We start from the raw sequence: 25447 nt of genomic DNA, 5'->3' as shown, positions 1-25447 counted from the left end.
CTATGCAGCAGGCCTTACACAAACCTGCAGTGTTGTGCCTAACTTATCTCTACATATTTCAGGTACAATACAAAAGGAGCTTCATGCTCAGCTTGGAAAGTGCCTTCGATGTAATGTGTGCATAAAGGTGGAATGCTGGAAATTATGTTCAGAGTCATCATTGTGATGTTATTTCAGTCTGAAAATCAAGAGGGATATTTTGGCTAAACTCTAACAAGAGATCAAGTATTTAAAATTGGAAATATTTCTGTAAAATCATTGCAAAGAGTGTTAGTGTGTGCCCTAAAGCACATTTTTAAAGTGTTATCAAACCTAACACAGGCAAAGGTTTTAAAAAGAAATCACTTCTAATGTTTAATTTTTTGTCACTGTGCAATTAAGGCAATCTAAGAGTAGGGTCAGATTTCTTGTCTTAAGAATGGGAAAGAGAGAAACCTCACAAATCAAAATCTAATTATGGCCTGACAAAAATGAGAGGCAGGGGAGAAGGAGAGAGATGTATTCATTGAGGCAGGTGGCATAGCACTTTTCATATGCTGTTGAGGAATCAGGTGCTATACTGCTTGTCATACTAGTTGGCTGCTATTTTTTGAAAGATCCAGCAGTTTGAATAGAAATAGAAAATTATGAAGAGAGCCTTAAGGGATTAATTTGTACTGGGAAAGAGAACAGTTCTAGATGTCCTTTTCTGAAACATCAGGTTTGCCAAAGGGAAACAGCGCTGCTGACAGGTGCTTTATTTGAACTGTCACAGGATTTTCAAAGGATTGTTTCAAAGGAACACAAGGATCATTTGTGGCCTCTCTTAGTAGTTACTAAAGTGTTCATTTCCTTTTTGTTCAACCTCAAGCCCCTTGAATTTATTGGTATTGGAGGAATTTGGAGAGTGTAACTGCTTTTGCACTGCAGTGCCACATTTCTAGGTTGGGGAAAGCTCCTTTATCTGGGTAGCACCTCACAAAAGTATTTGCAGGGCTCTTTGTGCACTGCAGTGCAGAACTCAGCAAGGACAGGAATATCCAAGTCAGGAGGATGGGGTCAGATCCCAGAGTATTTCTATCCAGCTATACAGAAGGGTCTGAGAAACAGTCTTTAAGCACCTTTCATTCAGCCTTACAGGTAAAGCCTTAATAGAAATTTCTTTGTGGTTTGAGGAGGGAAGGGAGTGGGTTTATCTTGGTGGGATTTCTGGTTTCACCTCACACTTCACACCAATACTAAGCACGTGGAAGGAAAACAAACTTTCTTCAAAGTCAAAGGTAAAGAAAGTGCATTTCTGTGGAACAATGAGATTTGGGTAACGTTCTGAACATGTTGTACTGCTTCAACACACCACACAGGACTACTGAAATGGAATATCATTGTCCATTAAAATTATGAAATCTTACTTGTCTTTCACTAAAGTCAACAGGACTAGAATCTGAATAACGACGATTAATTTCATCAGGCATCTTTAAATACATATTTGAAAACCAAGTCAGATGGTATGTCAGTGGTCCTGTAGATCAGGTTTGCCTTTTCAGAATAAGTGAATACATTTCAGAAGATTTACTGAAAAATCAGGGGAACTTTGTAAATGTATAGAGACTAATTATACTGGTAAATATGAACTCTCTAATCTTCCTGCTCCAAAAGTTAGTTGTTCACCTAAAAAAAGGTGATGAATAGATAAAAAGTGTTCTCTACCTGTTATGTGTAGTGAGTCAGCACTTGCTTTCCTTGCATTTCTTTCCCCACTTGACAGGTTTTTCACTATGTCAGTTTTTACTCTGTCAGTTTTCCAAGGTGATCCATTGCAAATGACATGGGCATTTTGGCTTCCTGATACCTTTGGAACTGCGTTCAGTGGGGAGAGAGGGTCTCACATGATAAATGCCACTTCATCCACTCAGTCTGGAGCCCTGGCTATCAAGCAGTGACCCACACACTGCTATCCAAAGAGGATGATGTGCTCCAGATGTGGTGTTAGTACCTTCCTGTGCTCCTTAGAGCTTGATGGCACTGAGCAAAGTTCTAGAGCAGATGTTCTGATGTATGCATGTAGATCTGAAAACAAGTATATTCAAGGCTGGCTGGAGGCTCAGCTGGTTTAAAGATATTATCTGAAAGTTATCACTAAACTAGTCATGGTCTGAAGTGAGTTTTCTCTAATGTGCTTTCTCCAGTTTTTCTTATTTCAGCCCAAGAAGATAACTGTAAAAGTCTGAACCAAAAAAAAAAGGAAAGTTAAAAGTGAAACCAGAAAATTAAGAATAGCCTCTTGGGTTTTAATATGGAGTTCATTCTCATTTTCTTTATGCAGAAACAAGCAATATCTATGAATAAATTTTAGGCTGGATGCAGTAATAAATATTTTCATGGATTTTTAAATAATAAATAGTCCTTATTCTAGGATTACCAAACCATGTCAGTCATAGGAATTCAAGAATTGTTACTGAAAGAAACAGTCACAGTCAGTAATCATAGCCTGAGTTAAGGGCAACTTAAATGTTTTAGAGGACACATCTTTGTTGTAAGTCATTAGTGGAAAAAGGTATTTCTTAGCAGCCATTCCAGAGGTATTTTTATCAGACTGTATTTATAAACTGACCTCCTATGGACATGCCTTTGTAACCAAACCATATGCAAAAACAGAGTGAAGAAGCCACTGTTTGGTACCATCTCGAGACCTCACCCTGCACAGGTGGATGCCTGGAGCTCCCAGGGAGTGCTGGGTGCCAGAAGCTTGCACAAGGAGGGAGGGTTAGCCAATGCAGTCCCACTGACTGTAGGATGGACTCCAGAAGGGAAGAAGGAATTGTTAGCTTGGAGTTAAGGTGCAAGACCAGACACAGTGCTGGGAACAAAGCTGTTGAGACAGAGAACTTAGGTACCAGTAAAAGATTATTTGTGTCCTTTCTAAGCTCTGTACCAAAAAAAACAATATACTGCAAGCAAGGGATATTTGTACAAAAAATCTAGAAACTTTTCAAAGGAGTCAGCCTTTTTTGTTTGTTTGTCAGTCTTTTTCTTGTTAAACTCAGGAAAAACCAGAAAAGGTATGAAAACATCCCCTTCCCTGGCTGTATTTCTCATGTGATGTTTTTGCAAAAGTACCAGTTGCATCAGCACTGTCCTAGACTCCTGAAAAACTTTTAAATAATTGTAAAATAATGACAGCATTTCAAAAATTCTTTTTTTCCTGCTGTCAAATAACGTGTCACAACAAAACTTCTGACTCATGCTAATATCTGCAGAGCTATGGCTTTGCACAGGCCTAATTTTTTGCTTCTTTGCTCATAGCCGCTCAAATAGAGCAGAAAATTTTGAAATCATTGTAGCCCTGTGAGTGACAATGACAAGGTAGACAGACTTGGGTTTCCTACTTAGGCATGTTTCCACACAACAAATGTATCTTGACATGTTAATGTCAGTCTTTACAAAGGGGAAAGAAAAAGATAAAGAAGGAACAATACAAATAAAAGAAAAATAAAAGAAAAATGTAATGGGATCATTTTCATAAAATACTAGTGGGTTTTTTACATACTTGACAGTGCCACTTTTAATAACAGCTTTCACCTTTAGTTCTACCCTCACTATAGTTCTGTGGTGGTATGCCTGGATTTTGTGATTCTGCAGTAACTCCTCTGGAATATTTTTCTTTGATGAAATGGCTTTATGGGTTTTTGCAATATTTTTCTCAACAGTATGGCTGTTAACATTGTTGAGCTTACAGGTTTGCTGCAGAGCAGTGGAACTCTGTAGTAAAACCAATGCAACAACAAATATTTTAGCTCTTGTATCAGGTTAGACTTAACTGATAAAATCTTGGCTTGTGGGAAATTTTAGTTACATGCAGGATCTTACAAGGAGTCTAATATTTTTAAGTGCACGTTGTGTGAATAGGCACCTGAGCAGCTAAAAATTCCTTAAACCACAGGTTGTGCCTGCCCAATATGTAGTGGCTGTAATGGAGGCAGGTTGGTTTTGAAGGCTTGCAGTGTTGGTACACAGATGATCCTCAGCTTTGAGCTGTATGCTGCTTACAGCATGAAGATAAAAGGAGAACACTGAATTATGCTTTGTTTCTGTGAATGTATCTCATTTTGCAACCTAAGAAACGTTGATTTCTTCCAGTGTTTAGTTACATTTGCATGATTGCATAAATTTGACTGATAAATGTTTTCTTCAAAAATGGGTTCTTTATCTTAAGGTGTAGAGCGTTTGTAGCACTGCTATGCTGCTCTATGTCTTTTAGATGGGTTTATTTTTCATTGAAATATAAAATATGGAATTAAAGTTTCTGAGTAGGCAAGGATTTGTAGAGGGCTCAACAGAAAAACATGCATTTGAATAAAGTTTTTTCAGTAATTTATTTTTTTCTCTCTTTCCCTAATGAATCATTGATAACCATTTCACAGGAGCAATTAGTCATTCCAAAGGTTCGAGTATGAAAGGTAATTGCTTATCTGCAATAACAGAAGCATTTGCCAAAATAAGGGGGAAAAAGCAAACCACATATGTGAATCAGTAACACCTGTGTTGTGTGATGCTATTATTTATGACTGCTGAGGTGTATTTCTCTCCCTTTTGTCTCTTTTACTAATTGATGCAACTGAATTTTTGATTGAAATTCAGCATTCTTTTAAATGGCAGGTGAGTCCTATTAGTTCCTTAGAAACCAGCTTTAACTATCTCCAAGAAAGCTTTCTATGGTACAGAGGGAAGTGAGGAGAAAACTACCTTGGAAATGCTTGTAGGGCACAGTCTCTTTAATGACATGCTTTAATTATTCAGCTGAAGACACACTTTTCAGATAACTGCAGTTGTTGGCTCTCTGAACCGCAACTCTCCCAGCTCTGGCATGGCAAAAAATACCAGAGAGTAATATCCCTGGTATGCACAGATAGGGAATGAAAATAAGACAGAAAAACGCTGCAATTTAAGCATGCTTTCTTAACATCAGTGTCTCAATGGTGTCTAGTAAAAATTTCTGTTTGGACCTTGCTGCATTTGTACATTTGTCTGCATTTTTCCAATGTCTGTTTATCTTAAATATGAGGAATGTCAGTGGCTGCCTTCCTGTAAAAATGCGAGGTTTTCATGTAGTCTGTCAATCCTTCCTAATCTCCAGCTCTGCCAGCAGCTCAGAATTTGGGTCAGAAATGTGCAGAGAATATTACAAATCTAACAATCAGAACTACAAGAAAGTCTCACTTCTTGCATTCATTGAAGGAAAAGATGCAGTGCAGTTGCATTTGTAATCACATAGATGGAACAAAAGGGCACTGTAAAATACTTCAGCAGTTAAAATGACAACTCTTCCTCATCAGGCAAGCTCAACAACCTCTCTTAAAGTCTGCATTGCTTTCAAAGAGCAACAGAGACATGAGATAAAAATAATTGTGAAGAGACATTTTTAAAGGACACATAACCAAACAAAATTCCATATGTTCAAGGAGGATGACTTTTCAGAAAAAAAATGTTTTTGGGGAAAAATAACAAAAGAACCTTTGCATTAACCTTATTTTTCTTCAGAATCATTGAGCTACAAGAATCTGCTTCAATCTCATAGGGTGAACTGCAATTTCAAAACTCCAGTAAAGTACCTCTACACTAGTAACTGTGATTCTATAACAAGCAGCCTGTAATATTTCAGCTGAAACTAAGAGTCCCGTTGCAGTTACCAGAAAGCAAACTTTCCCAAATACACACCAAAAAAAAAAAAAAATCCATATTCTATAAAGTCAACCAGACAAGCACTTAAGAATATTGAATATCAGGACTTTATTCTTTTTTCTCTAATTTAGTCAGTGTCATTTCTTCTAAATTCCTGAATTTAACTACATTGCTTTCCAGATTAGGCCTAATTGTCATTTTAAAATATAAATTTTATTTTTTCAAATTAGAGTTTCAGAATACACACAGAAGAACATATATTGAAAAGTCAGTTGTACTAATGTGTATACATTTGAATCCATCATAGATTAAATAGGTATTTAAAGCTTTTTATTTCAGTGTGATTAACTTGTAAAATTAACTGTAATATTGTAGTACCTTGGTCACAGTGCAGTAAATTCTGAGGTGATGTTCAAAATGCTTGTGCTGCTAACAAGTTATGCTCCTGTGACGTAAGTTTTGTGCGAAATCAGTGTTTCCTCTGTATTTTATAGGTTATAACCATCAGCGCATCTGTGAAAACCAAAGGCAGAAGTCTCCAGAATTCTACAGCAGAACAGCATCAGAATCCAATGTATATTTGAACAGTTTCCATTACCCAGACTGTAGTTACAAGGACCATACCTTTGACACGTTAAGCTTAGACAGCTCTGACAGTATGGAGACGAGCATATCAGCATGCTCACCAGATAACATTTCCAGGTAAATACTCTTTCCTCCTGATCCTGCAATGATGATAGGGTCATAATGAAAAAAGAGAATATGTACATGTACACTGTGATAGTGTGAGTGCTGCTGATTGGTTAAGAAAATGTAAAATCATTAGACAGGCATCATATTTGTCTAGCTCCTCATAATTGGGTTAATCTACATCTCACCTGTTTATTGAAAGATGAAAATAAAACTATGGAAAACTTAAGTGATAATGCTGAAGTTTACAGAGCAATCAGTGCTTCCTCACCAGATGACTGTAGGGAAGGAATTTCCTCTGATAAGAAATTTTTCAGGGCCATGTGCCATTGATGACATATACTTGTTCTACAAGTCCAGCATGTTAACCAGCTAGGTGCTTAAGCTGAAACACTCAGGCTTCCTCCAAAAGTCTTATTGCCCTTTCCTTTATTGCCCTTTCCTCTCCCTTTTCTGGGTCAGTAAAAATGAAGAGATGACACTGAAAGGCTTGCTTTACTCATCTTCAGAGGCTGTCAGCTCAGACACCATTTCTCAGATGAAGGGAATTTCCATGATCTGTGTTAAAATTCCAGATGAGTCTCAAAATTGTGTGAAAAAAATTTTCTCCTGACAGTCTATTTTTTATTTCTGACATTATGGTAGTGCTTTCATTCCTGCTCACAGTCCTGCCCCAGCAGTTTCACAAGCATAACTAGCTAGAGGCTGATGATTAAGTACAGCCTTGTCACAGCACCGTGAACATCTTGTGAACACAAGGACAGCTTTTTTGGCTAGCATGTAATGTTTTACTTAGCATCTGTTTGCTGTGGCAGAGAAGCCTCTGATTTCCCCTTTATTGTCATTATCACTGCAGTGTTAAAAGTTTTAGAAAATACCACTGGCAGTCATTCTGCTGGTTCGTTTGCTTGGGCTTTTTTGCGTTGGTTGATGTTGGTTTTGGTTCTCTTAAAGGAAAAACATTAGGACTTGGGTTTTGAGGACTTCTATTTGAAATGGATAGTCAGCAAGTCTCTGATAGCTGGAGACAGGCTGGGAACTAACTCTGTGCATTGAACTAATGTTCCAGTGATATGAAACCTTTCTCTCTCTGACTTCCTGCTCTGACCATATGGAAGGAGGATGGTGTGTGTCTGATCTTACCATCCTGTAAGTCCAGTCTCCAGCCCAGGACTGGGAAGCCCCAACAGCTGTTGAATTTCACTGGTACTGCATTCTCTTCTGCTTCCCTCTGACTCTTGCAGTCAATGCCAGAAGGAAAACAACACAAAGAAAGAAACAGCCCAAATCAATAAAAAAACCATAGAAGGACCCTTTACAACAGATTGTTCTGTTTCTCACAAGGCAAACTTTGGTGAAAGAAGGAAAGAGTGTGAGCTGATTTTGTTGATAAAATCTGGAAGATAGGCAGTTAAATTTCCTTGACAATATTTCCCTTAAGTAAAATTAATTCAGAGTGTTTTAGATGGTGTTTGAGCATATTTTCAAGCCTTATCAGACTTTAAAGGAAAACTTTATGATGCTTTGTTCTGACCAATTAAAAATGTATGTTATATTTTACCATGTTTAAAGTGGGAGAAACACTTTTTTTGTAGAAATGCATAAAATTTCTGGGTGCTCAAAGTACAGAAGAAACAGAACTGTAGTCATTCATCAACTCACCAAACATACCTCTTTTTTTGTTAGTGGCTACTGCACTGAATTGGATCTGAACACTGTCAACTCCATTCTTAAATTGTTTGAATGCAAAATATTTCTTTAAATACCAGCTATTATTTTAAATAAGAAATAATGGGGTTTTTTGCAGTGCTAGCACTTCAAATGTTGCAAGAATAGAGGAGATGGAGAGACTTCTCAAACAAGCACACGCTGAAAAGACTCGGCTGCTTGAGACCAGGGTAAGTGTAATTTTGAGTAACTAAGACTAGGCATGTAAGTTTGGATAATATTCTCCTAATGCAACACAGAAACCTACCCACCTTCCACCTAATAGACGCTCCAAAAACACCTCTTCCCCCTTGGCTTCACCTCTCACTATAGCCTTGAGCCCATATGCAATATCTGCTATCTCAAAGGACAAGCTGATGGCAAAATCCCCAGAAACTTGTTCAGCATTGGTTTGACACCTGTTGGGGGAGCTGCTTAAGAAGAACCTTCATTTATATTTGCAATTCTTACTCCAAAATTCAGTCCAGTGTGCTGGATATATGTTTCTGCCTTCTTAAGGGACTAAAAGGTATTTAGCCCTAGCTTAGAAATTACATTGCCAACTACAGTTTTGCATATAATTGAAGTTCTCTTTGTGCTGTGGTATTTAGGAACGGGAGATGGAAGCTAAGAAACGAGCTCTGGAAGAGGAAAAACGCCGCAGGGAGCAACTGGAGAAAAGATTGGAAGAAGAAACGAGCCAGAGGCAAAAATTAATTGAAAAAGAAGTCAAAATACGTGAGAAACAAAGAGCACAGGTCAGATGTGGAGATGTGAAATGGTTTTGAAGTGCAAGACTTCCTCTTCATATACAGAACAGGACTAAGTGTATTTCTGCCAATGGTACACAGAGCTGCTTTCAGCTGAACAGATAGATTTAGTATTTCTGAGGTGCAATTTTTTTGCTAAAAGTATGTTTGAGCTCTTGGAGCCAAATATTCATTTAAAGTTAGACAATGGCATAGGTATCTATTTAGCATTTTATATATAAAGTATGAATATTAATCCTATAAAGTTTGTTACTGAATATAGGCACAGAACAACAGAAATTTTTGAGTGTGTTAATTTTATAAACCATTGGTGTGGAGTTGGTGGAGTTTTTGTTTTGTTTTGCTTTTTCTTTTAATACATAAAATGCCTTGAAATGTGAATTATTGCTTCCAAACATTTGACAGAAAAGAAAAAGACAAATAAGGAAGTTTTCTCAGCTCCATATCTACAGTACAGAGTAAATATTATTTTTTCTAAAGCTAATGGGACTGTACAACATGAGAAACATTACTTAATTTAAAAAGTGTTACCTCCTACATATTTTTGCTTCTTCTTTGGGCTTAGAGGTACCTTGAGTTTTCTTTAGGCTTAGTGTCTTACCTATTTGTTCATTCTTCCAAAACCAATAATATCTATAAGGTACAGCAAATGACTAGGCAGTCATTGCTAGTATACCAGAGCAGACAATGTCTCCATCTTAATAGATGGTTTTGAGTGCAGACAATTCCATATCTATGCTACCTTTGCTAATGTTTCACCAGCTGTTTCTAGTTAAATATATTCATTCATTTGTTTTTATATAAAATGTAATCAGAAATGCTAAATTTTACTTGCTTGCCTCCTTTTCTTCTAAGAAATTTGTTGACAAGTCAAGTATGACATGAAAACAATGCAATGCTGATAGTTTTATCCCAAATTAGAGCATGCATGTGTTGTAATAGAATGTCCTGTCAGTTACTGCTAATTGTCAGGCTTGGCAGAGAGAAGAAGACTGAGCTGGCAGGAAGACAAAAACTTATCTGCCAAAAATGACTGATTTTTTTTTCTTTGTAATTTCCTTTGTACAGTGAGACCAATTTTTTCCCCAGCAACTTTTGACACTTAGAAATGTAAACGAGAGGAAGGAACTCCATCTTTGCACTTGCCAGAGCTGGTGCCAGCTCGTATCATACAGGACTGCATAATTTTAGAAGGGTGCTGAGAGTTATTGTGAGCAACACAGCTCCTATTGCACCAAGAGGCTCTTAAGAATGCAATGAAGGAAAGTCCCTTTGATTTGAGACTCACAGTGGGATTTAATAGGCTAACTTGAGGATTGCAGCAAGGGCAGATTAGTTTCTCCAGGTCACTGATTTCTCTGGAGTCCAGGGGGAAAGAGACAGGGAGATGGTCCTTTCACAGATCCTTGAAAGCATCTAAAATTAGCTTCTGTTTCAAAGTAGCCTCTGGCTCAACTGCAGCAAGAGCCTTCTCTGGGAGACCTGTCTTCTGTGTTTAAAATGACAGGGTGATGATTGTGCATAGACCCTTCAGGCACAGAAAACAAGAATATTCCCTCAGTTGGCAGAGGTTCCAAATCATTATCTCCTCCTGCTTGTTCTCCCAACTGACATTATCCAGGCTTGGTGCAGGGCCTTGAACTGCAGTCAAGAAGGAGGCAACATCTCCTGCACTGCTTTGCTGTCTTTTGCAGAGGAATGTGAAGTAGTTATCACAGTTAATTTGTTCAGCAGAAAATAATTCTGTTTTGTTCACTGCAATCTGTGTGAAATGAACTGGTGATTACAGTTCATTCCCATTATTAATGTTTCCTGCAACAGCATGTTCTTATTATGTATATATTATACTCTGCATAAAAATGCCTGTAGCAGTAAATTAAAATTAAAGAGTGACATGTGTGCAGTGAGTATTTAGAGAAATAAAGGGTTTGTTTAATATCCTACATATGAAGTTCTTGGACTTCATCTAAGGCAGCAACACACCCTTACATTTAATTAATGTCTTAATTCTATGACAGCTTTTCTGTGCTATGGCCTCTGTTTTACCAGCTTATCAGCTGTTGATTTCAAGAAACTTCTATGCTCTATCTGGCTTTTGCAAAGTTGTCCAACACTGTAAAGTTGGAAGTTTAAAGGATTTTTCTTTTCAAGAAGATTATAGCTGCAGTAAAAGCTCTTTATTTTTCTTACATTTGTTCTTAGACTCTGTGAGCAGTTTTCATTTATATACCCACAGCAGAAAGAGTAGGAGATGATAAGGCTTCTCTTAAAAATAATATTATTTTCTTTTCTTTCCTGTAGGCCCGTCCCTTGACTCGCTATTTGCCCGTTAGAAAGGAAGACTTTGACCTACGAAGTCACATTGAAACAGCTGGGCACAACATAGAGACCTGTTACCACATTTCTCTCACTGAGAAGACCTGTCGAGGCTTTCTGATTAAAATGGGAGGGAAAATTAAAACATGGAAAAAACGGTGGTTTGTTTTTGACAGAAACAAGAGAACTTTTACTTATTATGCAGGTAAGTTGCAGGCTTGCTACTAGGGTACATCTATTCTTCTATTTTTTTATCAAACTCAGCTGAGTTATGAACAAGTAGGGAATCCAGATAAAACTTAGATTTCCATTTCATCCATTCCCTTAGATGGCATGTGAACCCTTCCCTATAGCCTTCAATCCTCATGCCAGGTAAGGCAGAATTGAGCATACAAAACAAAACAAAGGAGAAGATGCAGATGGCCAAGAGAAAAAATGGAAGATGATCAGGTTACAAGTACACAGAATAATGGTTCCACATATTTTATTTTTAAATATTATATACTTCCCTCAATGACTGAGTGATTTCTTGTACCCTTCATATCATAATATAATGTATTATACTTACCATGAAAATTGAAGTGAATGCTTCCACAGTCCTGTGCTTAATGTGAAGAAAAGGTTTTCAGGAAATTAAACATACAAGGATAGACTTTTTGAGTTTGCCTTATTTTGAAACTGTAAGGAATTTCAGATTAAGAATATGCAATAGTCCAAAAGTGTTTCTGTTCATGAAGTTGTGTTACACAATATCTGAAGCCATTATAAGCATGACATTACTTTGTTATTTTAGGGTAAACCCAGAAATGGAGAATTTAAGAACATACTTATTTCTCCAAATGCTGTGCAAATATACATGTGGTTTGACATTGAAATTTCCATTCTGAGGAAGCCACAAAAATAACATTGTGCTTTGAATATTTATTGTTCAGAGAGGCCAGAAAGAGGCATATGCAGGACAGCCATTGCTAAGATGCAGAAGAAAACACTGAGTACAAACAGTTTCATTTACTTTACTGACATAACTCCTTTCCAGCAACTTCTAAGGAATTGAATTCACTACATTCATTCACTACATACCCACTGAATATTTCTTACTAGTTTGCAGTAATACAATGAGGAATGTGAAAAACATTTTTTATTTTGTTCCAAACATTTGGTTTATTGGTTAGGAAGGCTTGTAACACACAGTACTGTTCTCATCTGGTACTGATCTTCTTTTGTTTTTTTTTAGTAGCTATGTTAACATTTAATGGTTTCACTTTTGAGTGCAGTATAGTTGCAATAATGGAATCTCAATTACCAAAGAAAACTTTTGCTAATATCTCAAGGACTCCAGCCAACAAGCATAGTTTTATGAGGAGTCTCAGCCACACTAAAATGCTGCTGCTTGTATGAGTGAGGATCTTCAGATCTTTAGATCTTTAAATACGTCGTAGATTTCCAAAACAAATATTGGTGCTGCAAATTCAGAGTAATTGAACTCTAAGTGAATGTCCTGAGATAATGCTTTAGTTTTGTCTGTGCATTGAACCAAGAACTTATCCTGAAGTCTGACAGCTTAGTGTGGTGACTGAAGCATTTGCACTTGCTGAATTGAAGCATTCAGGGAACTCTACCAACACACTTTCGATGGGAACTTGTGGATACCTGAAATAGTCTGGTAACCAAGGCCCCAGGTGGGGCTTGAAAAGAGAGTGGATCCCCTGCTTACTAGTAGTGCACAGACAGCACACTTTGTATAGTGCTATGTTTATCTCAGTGTAACATGTGCTGTGATCTCATAATCCTGTATCTCAGTGCTTCAGCACTGCTTTTCTGGGGGCTGGCAGGAAGATTCCCAAAGCTGCATTGTTTTCTCTGGGATTTCACTTTGCCATCATATGAAGTTTTAAGAATTGCTTGCAGCTACACACAGGATGTAAGCTGAGTTCCCCAAGTGTTTAAATGACAGCAGAATCCCTCATGGGTCTGATAAAGATGTTATGCATGACTATTCAGTGTTGAGATGACACTATGACTTGGGGACAGAAAACATTATATTCCCCTAATACAAAAGTGCTGGGAGTGAAAGGAAGTTTGCCTTTCAGTGTCCACATGCAATTGGGATGCTTCTTAACAATTACTCTCTCCACTACAGGACAGTGGAGGGTGGATGCTCCCCTGCCCTGCTCCTTTTCCTTGTGAAAAATTACAGTGGTGAATCTTAAGTTCACATGCGAAGAAGCATTTTTTAAAAAAAGTACATGCACAAACTATGTTCCAATATAAAGATTTTGCTGTCAGATTGTTGTTGTAGTTCGTTTTGGAGGGGGTCACCCCGGGGAGTCCCCGGAGGGCCCCCTAGGCTATGAGTTGGCTGGCAGCAGCAGGCAGGCAAGGAGACTCCACACGGCTTCTGAGGGTGCGGATTAGATGAGTGTTTGTTGGGGGTCCCATTCCCCAATAAATTCCCGGGAACAGCATGGTTACTGAGGGAAAAGGGGAGAAGGGGGAGGGGGAAGGAGGGGGAGAGGGAGAGGGCCTAGGGGATGGAAGGGCCAGAAAGGAGGAAGGCTAAGAAAGGGGAAAAGGCTAAGAGGGGGACTGGTCTCGCTCGCATGGTTTAAGAAGGAGAATGAAAATAGGCACAGAATCAGACTTGTGCCAATGGGATTACAGACACATGATGGTTCAGGGCAGGACCACAGGCTTGGGGATATACCATACATTTTGGAGGGGTGAGACAGAGCATAGCATTTAAATAAAATGCAATACTGCAGATTGTATTGAAAATTTGATTATCATTGCAGTTTTCTCTTGAAGGCAAAGTGGAGGTCTTAGCCTGTGAACTGTGTGAAGTCTGGCTGGTTTTCATGGAACTGGAAGAGTGGATATATCTGAGACATCTGTCCTTCTGTCGGCTAATACCCTCCATAACATTTAGACAACTCAGTGAAGGGAGTAGTGACTTGCAAATAGATGAGGAAATTACAAAAGCTTTTATCCTTAGAAACTAGGTGAAGAAGAAGACATATTAAAGTCAAAAATACATCTCTCAATAAAACCAACAAACTAGTAAGAAAATTTGAAGGTATCCATGGGATTTCAGAAGCAGAACTGTTAAGTCAATTACTTACCAGCTGAATATATAGGGAAATGCAAATTAAGCTTTTGCTTCTTACTGTTCTCAAGTCATTCTCTCTTTTCTGTTTTAGACAAACACGAAACTAAATTAAAAGGTGTAATATATTTTCAAGCTATTGAAGAAGTCTATTATGATCATCTAAAGAATGCATATAAGGTAAACTTTGTTATTGCTGTTTTAACCACATATCACATAGAGTACCCAAGTATGGTAGCTGTAAAATTAAAGGGAGAAGTAACATTATTGGATGGGGAAAAACCCAAACAAATATTTAAAAACAAACCCCAGAGTGGAGGAAAAGGAAGAGGAAGCTAATCAGTGATTAGCACTGTTTTGATGGCATTTTTTATACTGATGGAAGCAGAGATAAGTGTCTACCTGCAAAGTAGTTTTGCTGCAAGGAGTTCCTTGGTCAGTGGCAAGACCACTGAAATCAGTGGCTGCACAAGTCAAGGGCTAGCTGCACGCCTCAGTCCCAGGGAGGGAGTTAACTGTGCCAGCAGCTTATGGCACACCCTGCCTCTCATAGTAATTTAAATGAGCTGTGAACAGTTTGTGGAAGTCACTGGACAGGCTGGGGGAGTAACTTATTTGGGCATGAAACAACAGCTTGGAGCCCTGTAGTAGTGTATAGTAGTCTACTGGAAAAATGCTGTAGAAGGTGTTTATGGTGGCTACAAACACTTTAAATGCATCTCAGCTGCAATATAAGATGCAGTGGCACAGCATTTTATCTTTCTTCCTAACCCTATTCATAAATATCCCTGAAAGCAAATCCAATTCTGATACCAATAAATGGCTTTGGTTTCACTCTTCTGATATCTTCTTTGTGTTTTATTCAAGAGTCCCAACCCGCTGCTGACCTTCAGTGTTAAGACCCACGACCGCATCTACTACATGGTTGCTCCTTCTCCAGAAGCCATGAGGATATGGATGGATGTCATTGTTACAGGCGCAGAAGGCTACACCCACTTCATGTTATAACAAAAGGGAGCAATAGGGCAAATGCAATAACATAACTAATGAAGTTAGCCATAGCTGGTGACAGCTGAAAAGCCAGTGAATACCCTGAAATGTCCTCCTTATGATGTGCACCCAAAACCTCAGATTGAGAGGGGGTTACAAATGCATTGAAAAGGGGGGGGGGGTTTGCCTGTTGTATTTGATCTTTATAGGAATGAACAAGCTAAAGCTGTTGAGAGAATCATAGTGCTCCAAAATGGATAATCGGGCAATTTTAATTCCAGCATCTTGGTTTCTACAAATAAGTTTCTACAAATTCTCTTATACAGAGAATATCTTCATAAATTTATACTGAACAGTTTACAAGTGTGTGTGTTCTCATTGGTATGCAAAAATTCTAGTAGTGAAACAAAATGGTGTAACAAGCATATATTTTAATATGCTACATTTGACATTTATAGATGATGATTAGGTAACTTTTTAAAACCTTTAGTCAAGTATTTTATAGAAATACAAACAAAAAGAAGCCCTAAATTACACACAGTTCTTGCCTTAGTAGTTAAGTGTTACAACAGAACCAAAGAGTTACATCATTCCCTTATGTTTTCATATTGTTACTTGTACCTAACTTTATGTAAGGGGACAGTGCCAAAACTCTTAATGAATTTTAATGTAATTAAATTGTTATATTCTGTGTGTTCAAACACTTTGTGGCAACAACTCTGTGTTTAAAGGTCACATCTATGGAGCTCAACAAGAAAAAAAAACCAAAACCCTGAGAAGGATAGCGTTATAAAGATGCTTTTTTTCCCCACAAGGATGAGAAATGGAAACACATGTATTAACTTCCTCATAAAGAGGGATTTTTTTAATCCTCCCTGTTAAAGAGAATAAGCTGATTCTGGACTCTATAGCAATTTTCTTTTATATCATAAGGTCCCAGTGTGGTTCAAATCTTACTTTGTGCCAAGTGAATGCTCTATTGAAATCTCTCAAATATTGCCTGCCTTGAAGCCAGCACCAAAATCTCTACCTGTCTGAATTCTTTGGACCCAAGCTTTCAGTCCCAGAGAATTGTTTTGTTGTTTAATGTATATCTGCAAAGAATAATGCTGTCAAATGGAATAAAAAAGGAGGCGAGTTCTAAGAGTTTACACTAAGCAGTGTATGAATAAAAAACTCGGAAAGTTTGAAGTAGTAGGGATTGAGATTCCTAAAACAGCAAAAATACTGAGGGTACAGCGGTGTCCCATTTTAAAATCACCTCCAAGTCCTTGAGTAATATTGCAAAAATATAAATTATTTAATTGAAATGTACTTCAAGAAAGTGTCATATTATGACTTTAAAGAGTTTCTATTTGATTATAATTGAAACTTACACGGTCTGTGGTTTGTGTACTAGAAGAAAGCACATTAGCCTTTTTTCTCTTTGATGAAAAGTTAATGGCTTTTAATTGAACAAATAAACTGAAACCAGAATAGAAGTATGCTGGCAGAATATTTTTGTTATACTTTTACTGGTTTGTGGTATGTACAGGTCATGTGGTTCTAGCATGACAAACATCAGTTTCTACTAGAATCATAGAAGAGACTGTTGTTGCAAGATAATTGTTATCATCTGGGCAGATCACAGCCTGTAATTTATAATTTAAAACACTATCAAATAAATTGCTTTTGTTTATACAGTTATTATTTTTTCCTGATGTATTTTGATTTTATTCCAAAGTATAGTTATAAAGGTTTTCTCATACTGATTTTTGTATCCTGCATGACGCAATGAAGGCATTTCAATAAACACTTTTAAAAATACACTTGTTTCAAATATTTTTTTGTTGCATTATCATGAGACATTTGTGCTTGTCTTTTAAATAGTTGCATACAGTCATGCAAACAACACTGTATTTCTCAGTAACACTTAATTGAACTATTCCATGTATTTTCCCATAAAAGAGCTATGGAAAATAATCTCTCGCAGGGCAGTGAAATTAGGAGTGTAGTCTGTTTTCTGCATGTACATAATATAATAGCTTTTTCATTTTTTATGAACCTGTTTGAAAAATTTATTACCAGCTTCGGATATTGACAACTTCTTTTGTTTAACCGCAAACCAGAAACTGCTTGAGTTTAAGGATTTCAAAGTTTTCCCAATATTTGACTTAAACATGACCTGAATGGGAGTGTTAACTCACTGTGGAAATGAAAACAAGTGTGGTTTTATGATTGATTTGTTTTCAGTAAGTTTGGCATCATCATCATGAAGTGGGGTGGGTTCTGTAGTGATGTATATCAAGACAACATGAGTTGAATGGCGGTAGGCACCCCCTTCCATGATCAGTCTGCACTCATCACAAAAACCCTTCAAGCTTTCCTGCCTGGGAGTCAAGTCCTGCTTATCCTGAAGGTTCTTGGGCCATTGCAAACCATGGAGTCTGAGTCTTGAAAACCTCCTCAGCTTGTCCCATGACCTACAGGTGCCACCCTTCCCTTGGCAGGCACTGGCCTTTCCTAGCATTCATCTTCACATGCCAGGGGAGGTTGGACATCAGGATGGATTGTCAAGCATTGGAATGGGCTACCCAGGGAGGTGGTGGAGGGACATCCCTGGAGGTATTCAAGAAATGCCTGGACGTGACCACAGGTGATGCTATGGTCTAGTTGATGTGGTGGTATTTGTCAAAGGTTGGATTCAATGATATTTGAGATCTTTTCCAATCTAAATGATTTGGAGATTCTGTGATTATTTTCTTTGTGGCTGCCATGGCCTGTATATAAAAGATGTATGTGCATAAAGATGTCGTTTTGGCTCCTGTGCTCATATACCTAAGGCTGAGAGAAGACGAGGGGGTGAGAACCCGTTAATGATGTCCCTTCTCGAGGCTGAACAGGACCAGGCCTTTCCCTCGGCCTCTGTTCCTAAGAGAGGTGCTTCAGTCACCCTCATGGCCTGCCACTGGACCCGCTCCGGGAGCTCCGTGTCCCTCCCGTACTGAGGAGCCCAGACCTGGGCACGGGACTCCAGAGCTGCCTCACCAGGGCTGAGCCCAGGGGCTGAGTGACCTCCCTTGGCCTGCAGGCAGTGCTCTTCCCAGTGCACAACTCTGGCCTTCTCGGCTACAAGGCACAGCTAGCTGGGGGAAACACGCACGCTAGGAAACGCACGATCACTGCGTTGGCTTTTTTTATTGACAAAACTTTGCAGGTCCCCCGGGAGGCTCGGCCCTGACCGCAGAGCAGGGCCCGCCCCGCCCCCGGCCGCCCCTTCACTGACGGGGGAGGCGGGCGGCGCGTGCGCGGGCGGCAGCCATGGCGGGCGCGCTGGTGCGGGCCGGCCGTGCCTCGGCCCTGCGGGGATCGCTGTCGCCGCTGAGGGCGGCCCGGGCGCTCCTGGGTAAGGGAAAGGCCGCGGGGAGCTCGGAGCATCAGCGTTGCTAGTCGGAGGGGAGAGCGTGTGTGTCGGTGCCGACTGTGACGGCTCTCGGGCAGCTGCAGGTGGCACCCTTTCCTCCCCTTCGGCGCCGTCGGGAAGGGCCGGGGCGCGGCTCTCTCGTGGGAATGGGTATCTTAAACTCGATTCCCTTCGCACGGGGCTCCTGACAGGCTTCTCCTCCCCGCCTGGCCCGCAGCGGGGCTCGGTGGCCGTGCGCAGGGCAGGGCAGGGCAGCTGCTTTCCTGCGTGTGTTTGGTTGGCTCTAAGCTCTTGCCCCGGTAGGTTTTGGGGAGCTGGGAATAGTGCGCCAGTTCGCCTGATCGGGTGTGGAACGTGTCTGCCTCTAAAACCCCGCCAGGCACATGAAAAGCTTCCAGTTCTGAGGGAGCTCGGCCTCTGCCCAGACACGCAGTGTCCCTGCTGGGTGTGTCAGACCCCCTGCTTGTCTGAGCTGTTGAGTTTATTCCTTGCCTTTAATTGGAAAGGTGAATCTCATCTAAGGTTGCTCAGTGAGTAAAACTTAATTGCCACTACGGATGCACATTTTGTAGGTTATTGAAAGCTTGAATACAGTGAGTTTGTGCTGCTGTGTTCTCCGTTTCTGTGTGTTTATAAAGGTAATATTATCAGAGTCTCTTTTTATTTGAGTGTGTCTTTAGGTGCTCTGGATCAGGCCAAGCTGCAGTTTCTGCTGGAATGTGGGTGGTTGCAGGAAACCATGTGTGGACAGAGTTGAGTCCATTACCTGTCAGAGCAGCATTAATCTGCTGCTGCTGGGAGTGGGGAGATCTCAGTGCAGGAATATTGCCAGAGTTGTTCAGGGAACTTCTTTGGCTTTGATGTGTAATGTTACACTGTTCTCAGTCACAGTTTCTGGTGTTCATAAAAGTTCACAGTGACTCCGATATAAAGAGAATTCCATAGATACCATCAGGCAAGGGTCCTGTGGTGTTCCTGTAGCTATCACTTTCTGTCTGTGACTTGCTTTTATAAGCACTAATACCTGCCTTGCACCCTTCAGAAATGCTTCCCTGCTTTTACTAAGGTCTTTCGTAAAGCCAGGGGGAGAATTACTGGGTAGCTGCTGATGGTCTTGTCTGAGAGGGTGACTGCATTGAGCTTTGCTTTTGGGTTGGCTGCAGTGGTTGCTTTAGGGGTTTGCATTATTCAAGTTGGGATTGCTGCTGGTGCTTCCATTAACTTGTTAAATGGAAGACTAGTTTGTGAAATAGCTTAGGCAGTGGTCTTGTAGCTGCAGTTGGAACCCTGCCCAGTGTCAGAGTAATTTGAGGACGCTCCAGGGTGCTACAGCATGGAAGACATGGGGCGTCAGAAATGGCTATCGGGGCTTAAGGGGGAGAAAAATATTCCTGTTTATTTTTCTATTAAATTTAGTACTTCATCTCGTCTTGCTGGCACTTGCACTCTGCTCCTCCTGAAGAAGCGACTGGCTTAGTGAGAGACACACACAAATCAAAAGTCACAGAGTGGTTGCATCTGAGTACCTTTACTGTGAAAGTCATTCACCTGTATAAAAAACTCATGCCTGAGTAGGATAAAGAACTACCTCATTGTTTGAGGAGCAATTTAATGCTTTTAATCTGTAGTTCAAATTATGCCATTTCTGTTGAACTGTAGGAAAGTTCTGAATGCTAGCTGCACCCTGTATCTGTTATGTATCCACACTTACTCGTGCATATCCGAGTGTAACAACAAGCCAGCCCCCCAAAACTCCTTTAATGTAATCTCTTTGGTAGTGACAAAACAGAACTCAAGGCTGCAGGACAGTTAAGTGGTGTGATACTGTTGGGGCTTGGTTTTGCACTATTTTTCCACCCCTGACACTTTATTTTGGGTTGCATTGTTTCTGTGCCCCCCTGTTGAAGAGCCAGTGGTGTTCTAATCTAAGAATTAAGAGTGTCAAAATCTTTAGAAGACTTGACCAGGCTTTCAGTTTAACAGATTATCTTGCTGAGTTGGATAATAGAGTGGATTAAGTCTCCTTAATAGCTCTCTATTAATTACTTGTCCTCACCTGCAGTAGAGGTACAACTGACAGCTAAAGTTAGATTAAATCCTGTAGCAGCTGTTAAGATTCAGCAGAATCATTAATTAGTTAGCATTTCCTCTGTTAATTTCCTTGTTTGATGTTACTTATTTCATTTGGTTTAAACAATGCTAATGTGGTTTTATGCTCATCATGATGAAAAATTTAGGCACAGATTCTTTCTCAGTTCTTGATTATGAACTTGCCCCTATACTCCATATATTGTGTGGATCCAGGGCTTTGATAAAGGTGCAGTTTTATCCTTCAGTTTTAATTCTAATGAAAAGTTTGTCTCCTCATGTACTTGTAAACTTCCATTGCACAGAGTACACTAGTCTCAAAATTATGCTTTTTGAAAATAAAAGTTTAAAGTAAGCATATGTTAAGTGGGAAGATTTTTGGTGAAATGAGTAAATGTATTCAAGAATATGAAACATGAGAACTGATGACGTCTAGGAAGCATGAGAGTTTGTTTTCAGTCAACCACTTTGCTAATTGCTGAGTGAACTCTCCACATGGTTGGTGTTTAATGATTTGAGAATGAATCACAATAAACTTTGTCTTTCAGGTTCATCAGTACTTGTCAGTCATTAAAGAATATAGGAGATGCTTTTTTCTTCTCTCTTGAGCCAGAATCCCTTATTTCACGTAATGTGTCCATATTTGACAAACCCTGGGTTTATAAGAACTTGTGTTTCTGCCACTGTTAATCATGCTGATTGTACTGAATAGCTCCTCTTACCAGTTTGCAGGCTGAAGTCATCAGTCAGCTTTCTCACTCGACCAGACCGACCCAATATTGCTTATCAGAAGCTAAAAGGGAGGAATCCAGGGGTTATTTTCCTTCCAGGTTTCAATTCAAATATGAATGGTCAGAAAGCAACTGCCCTTGAAGATTTCTGCAAATCATTAGGTCATGCCTTCATCAGGTACATAGGGGAGTATTCTTGAGAAAATGAAACTAGTCTCATGGGTTGTGGGAAGGGGTTTTAACATAAGTACATAAATTTTGGCATTTGGATTGGGATGCTCTCTGTGCTAAGGGACAAGAAGACTTTCTTCTGTTTCCAAATGTAGGATTCTCTCAGTAGAGAGACTGAGAGAAATCAGGATACTGTATTCTGAAAATAATTCAGAAAATTCTTTAAAATTAAAAATTAAGGACCTGCAGTTCTGTTTTTTAAGTTACCACTATAAGCACTGTCCTTAGGGGCCAAGTCTGATTAAGTTACCCTGTGTCTTCTGTAGGTTTAGAGGAACATGCCCCTGCTTGGTGATGCTGTCCTTTGATAGACGAGATTGAATGCTGTCTGTCTGAATGTGTCATAAGCCTTTGTGTTTGGGTTCAGTGTTTGGAAGAGTTTGTACACCTTTAAAATTCAAGTGTCTGAGGTTTTTGGGTTTTTTTTTGTAAGGGAAATTTTTTTGCCTATTCTTGTAAATTATGATGTTCTATCAAATGATAGAGAATGCTGTATAACTTAGTTGTGTTTGTTGTATTTAAACTGTCTTTGTGTGATTTCTGGTCCTAGTGATAACAGGATCAAGTAAGAAAATACTCACTGTAGTGTCTTGTTCCCTGCTGATTTGATTATACAGTAGTATTTAGTTAGTGTCTGTGTTGCTGTAGACAGTACTATGACTTTCATGTTGATGGTTATTTTTGCAGATTTGACTATACAGGATGTGGAAGTTCAGATGGTAAATTTGAAGAGTGTACAATTGGGAAGTGGAGAAAAGATGTTCTGTCTATACTGGATGAACTTACAGATGGACCACAGGTTATATTTTATTTTTAAATATAGAATACTGTTTTTCCCTCAGGGTAGAACCTTGATCAAAAATATGCCATAATAGCTTTGGTCTGGTCAGCAGTAGCTTTTTGCTGAACAGCTGACACCTGCTCCCTACCAAGCTGAATCATTTGAGAGGTCATATAGGAGCTCTGTTGCAGGCAGGTAGGTCACAAAATCATGGAAGCATGGGTTGGCAGGACCTCCTGGAGGTTGGTTATTAGAATCTCCTGCTCAGAGCAGGGCTGTTGTCCCAGAGAGGCTGAGAAAGCCTCATGGTGGAGGTGCCACCTGACAGGGGACAGGGAATTGTTCCTGTGCAGTGCAGCCCTGCTAATGAAAAAGTGTGTCGCTGTCCCATGCTGATGCATTAATTAAAGGATTTGCAGGAAGACTAAAGACGCTCCATATGATCAAACAGCCTTAAAAAACAGGCAGGAGAAGCAGCATTTTATTTCTTCACTTACTTTAGAAATTACTGTGAGAAACTTGGAATCTCCTACAACCTAGAAATGCCCAGTATTGTGTTTAAAACAATTTTGTATTATGAATTGCTTTTGTTTACTACTTTCAATGCACTGAGTCTTTACCATGTGCATTTATCTTGAGAAGGAAACATATAAGTATGCATATGATACTGAATTGTTTCAACTCTCATTTTGTTTACAGTGTTTCAGTCTCAGACAGCAATAACCAGCCATGCCAAACAGAATAATAAATACCAGATCTTGTGGTGCTTACTCAGGCAAAATTTCCACTGGAGGTGACAGCAGTTCTGCCTGGGTAAGGACAGCAGGATTATGCCCAAGGTTTAAATAGTTAAACCAAGTGAAAACTAATATTTTGTGCAAGAAGAAAAAGAAAAATCTATTAGCCATTTCCTGTAAAACACTATATTTTCTTCTCCTTTTTGTTTTCCAGATTCTGGTGGGCTCCAGCATGGGTGGATGGTTGATGCTTCATGCTGCAATAGCACGTCCAGACAAAGTAGCTGCTCTGGTTGGAGTGGCTGTAGCAGCAGATCACGTTGTAACAACTTTTAAGAGGCTTCCTATTGAGGTAAATGTTGATGGTTGGCTTTTGTGCTATCTAAAAATCTTACCAAGAATTTAAGAAATGATGTTATTTAAACTGTACTTTTCCTGCAAATTTTAGTGCAAGTTTTCTGTGTTTGATTAATGTAAACTTACAGTATGAGACTAGTGTGAGCACACTAGCCAGAGTGTGCTTATATTATTGTGGTTTGGAGGATGTGAAGTCAGATCCCTGCTGTTTTCAGTCCATTCGATTTCAGTGTTGAATATCTTATATTTGCATTGGAATTGGATCCTTGTGCTTGGAAGGATGGAGAAGTAGCCACTAAAGTGGTTGAGGTGTCACTGGATGAGATGCATATGACCCAAGTTGTGCGCATAGAAAGGAAATTCTTCAGATTAGCGTGTTTGTAAAGACTGTGAGATTTAGGTAGTGGAAACTGCCCTTTTGAGATTCCTCCTTGATGGTAATAATGTCTAGTCTTCAGGAAAGTATAAATGAGGTGTTACATGGCAATAAATAATGTGTGCCTTAGAATAATGAAAATACTCTCCCATTTGTTTGAGTTTTTTCTAAGGTACTTTGTAGTATCAGTATTACTATTTAGGACTCAGAATCTGAAAATACTTTAGAATCTGGAAATATAATATTTAGAGACACTTCCTGTGGCAAAGACTGAAAAGACTGATCACTGGACAGTGTCTTTTTCCTAGGATTTCCCCTTGTTTGAGGATCAGTGAACTGACTGAAGCCAAGGAAATTTACTGTTCATGGTGGCTATACATCATCTTCTTTTTCTGATAGATTCTGGCTAAGAAATTAATTTCATTGGTGCATTTTTCATTGGCTTAATTTCATTGGTGAATTTTAACTAGATTAATTTGCAGGAGAGGTTTGGAGAGCAGCTTTTGTGACATGGTAGGGGATTTCTCCTCTCAGATGCTGTGAGGAGAAAGGGAATACACCTGTGATAATAAAAATCAACAAGGTGAAATTTTATGCTTGGGGGAGTGTTACTGCTTTTAGAACAGAAATAAGATGAGGTACTCTTAAGTACTCCTAACATGTGTTTTGTCTATTCTTTGCTCTCTTTTTATATAGGCACAAAAAGAAATAGAAGAAAAGGGTGAATGGAAGTACCAAACAAAGCATAATGAGGAAGGATATTACTCCTTGACCTATGACTTTATCAGAGAAGCAGAAAATCACTGTGTGCTGAATAGTCCTATTCCTGTGACATGTCCCATACGCCTTATCCACGGCATGAAGGATGGGGATGTCCCTTGGGAGATCTCTATGCAAGTTGCTGACCGTGTTTTGAGCAAGGACGTGGATGTTATCCTCCGCAAAATCGGCCAGCACCGGATGAGTGACAAGGAGGACACAAAGCTCCTTGTCAATACTGTTGATGATCTAATTGACAAGCTGTCAACAGTGTAGCATTAGTGCATGAACTCTACACCTGACTCTTTTCCTTGAGTAATGGAAGCTTTGTTCTTACCCAGATGGTGGCAGGCCTGTGACTGTCACAGTAGGAACTGAGCTTTATCTGCTGTTTCCTTACCTCTATTTCTTAAATACAGGAATTGTATTATTGCTGCATTTGCACACAGTCCAGAGTGTGAAGGAGTGCTGCTATTGTGTTCAGAACCTCTCCTTCACCACTTTACCCATTTTTTTCACAAATTCCTACAATTTTGTACTGATATGTTGATTACTTTTTGTTGCTATTGGCCTGTACAGTAAAACTTTCTTTTCACATCTTTGACATCTGTTACTGTCCTTCCACTGTAACATCATTGTATCTTATGTCTGAAACCATCTGTGCAAGGCAAAATACAACTTGAGTGTTTACTGAAGTTAGTTATTAGAATAGTGAGTACCATGAAACACAATAAACAGATTTCAGATAAA

General features: G+C 39.3%; 2 protein-coding genes and 1 long non-coding RNA gene across 13 annotated transcripts in view; 2 read left to right on the top strand and 1 right to left on the bottom strand.

Annotated features, from left to right (window-relative positions):
- The window catches only part of PHLDB2 (pleckstrin homology like domain family B member 2), a 105969-nt gene extending 88929 nt beyond the window's left edge, over positions 1-17040 (top strand). For all 8 annotated transcript variants that reach the window (XM_064410546.1, XM_064410549.1, XM_064410547.1 and 5 more), the window contains 6 exons: positions 6153-6360; positions 8156-8246; positions 8667-8813; positions 11127-11346; positions 14339-14424; positions 15112-17040. In XM_064410546.1, the coding sequence (XP_064266616.1) occupies positions 6153-6360; positions 8156-8246; positions 8667-8813; positions 11127-11346; positions 14339-14424; positions 15112-15252 (893 nt within the window). In that variant the 3' untranslated portion in view covers positions 15253-17040. The remainder of the gene's footprint in view (positions 1-6152; positions 6361-8155; positions 8247-8666; positions 8814-11126; positions 11347-14338; positions 14425-15111) is intronic.
- Positions 6309-12848, bottom strand: LOC135294809 (uncharacterized). The gene is made up of 3 exons (XR_010356824.1): positions 12792-12848; positions 7492-7585; positions 6309-6383 (listed from the first exon to the last, which is right to left on the bottom strand). It is a non-coding gene; the product is annotated as an uncharacterized LOC135294809 (long non-coding RNA).
- Positions 17041-17739: 699 nt separating the features above from the next.
- ABHD10 (abhydrolase domain containing 10, depalmitoylase) lies at positions 17740-25447 on the top strand. Of its 4 annotated transcripts, none has more exons than XM_064410553.1 (5): positions 17740-17869; positions 21451-21634; positions 22375-22486; positions 23420-23557; positions 24635-25447. In XM_064410553.1, exons 1-5 carry the CDS (start codon positions 17779-17781, stop codon positions 24971-24973), a joined length of 864 nt encoding a protein of 287 aa, XP_064266623.1. In that variant the 5' UTR covers positions 17740-17778; the 3' UTR covers positions 24974-25447. The 4 variants fall into 4 exon arrangements, with proteins under 4 accessions (XP_064266623.1, XP_064266624.1, XP_064266625.1 ...); XM_064410554.1 differs by lacking the exon at positions 17740-17869 and adding an exon at positions 18469-18619; XM_064410555.1 differs by lacking the exon at positions 17740-17869 and adding an exon at positions 18618-18720.

This window comes from Passer domesticus, chromosome 2 (genome assembly GCF_036417665.1).
Source record: "Passer domesticus isolate bPasDom1 chromosome 2, bPasDom1.hap1, whole genome shotgun sequence".
NCBI lineage: Eukaryota > Metazoa > Chordata > Aves > Passeriformes > Passeridae > Passer > Passer domesticus.
Note: the sequence above shows the minus strand (reverse complement) of the source record. Positions and strands in the feature narration are given on the sequence as shown.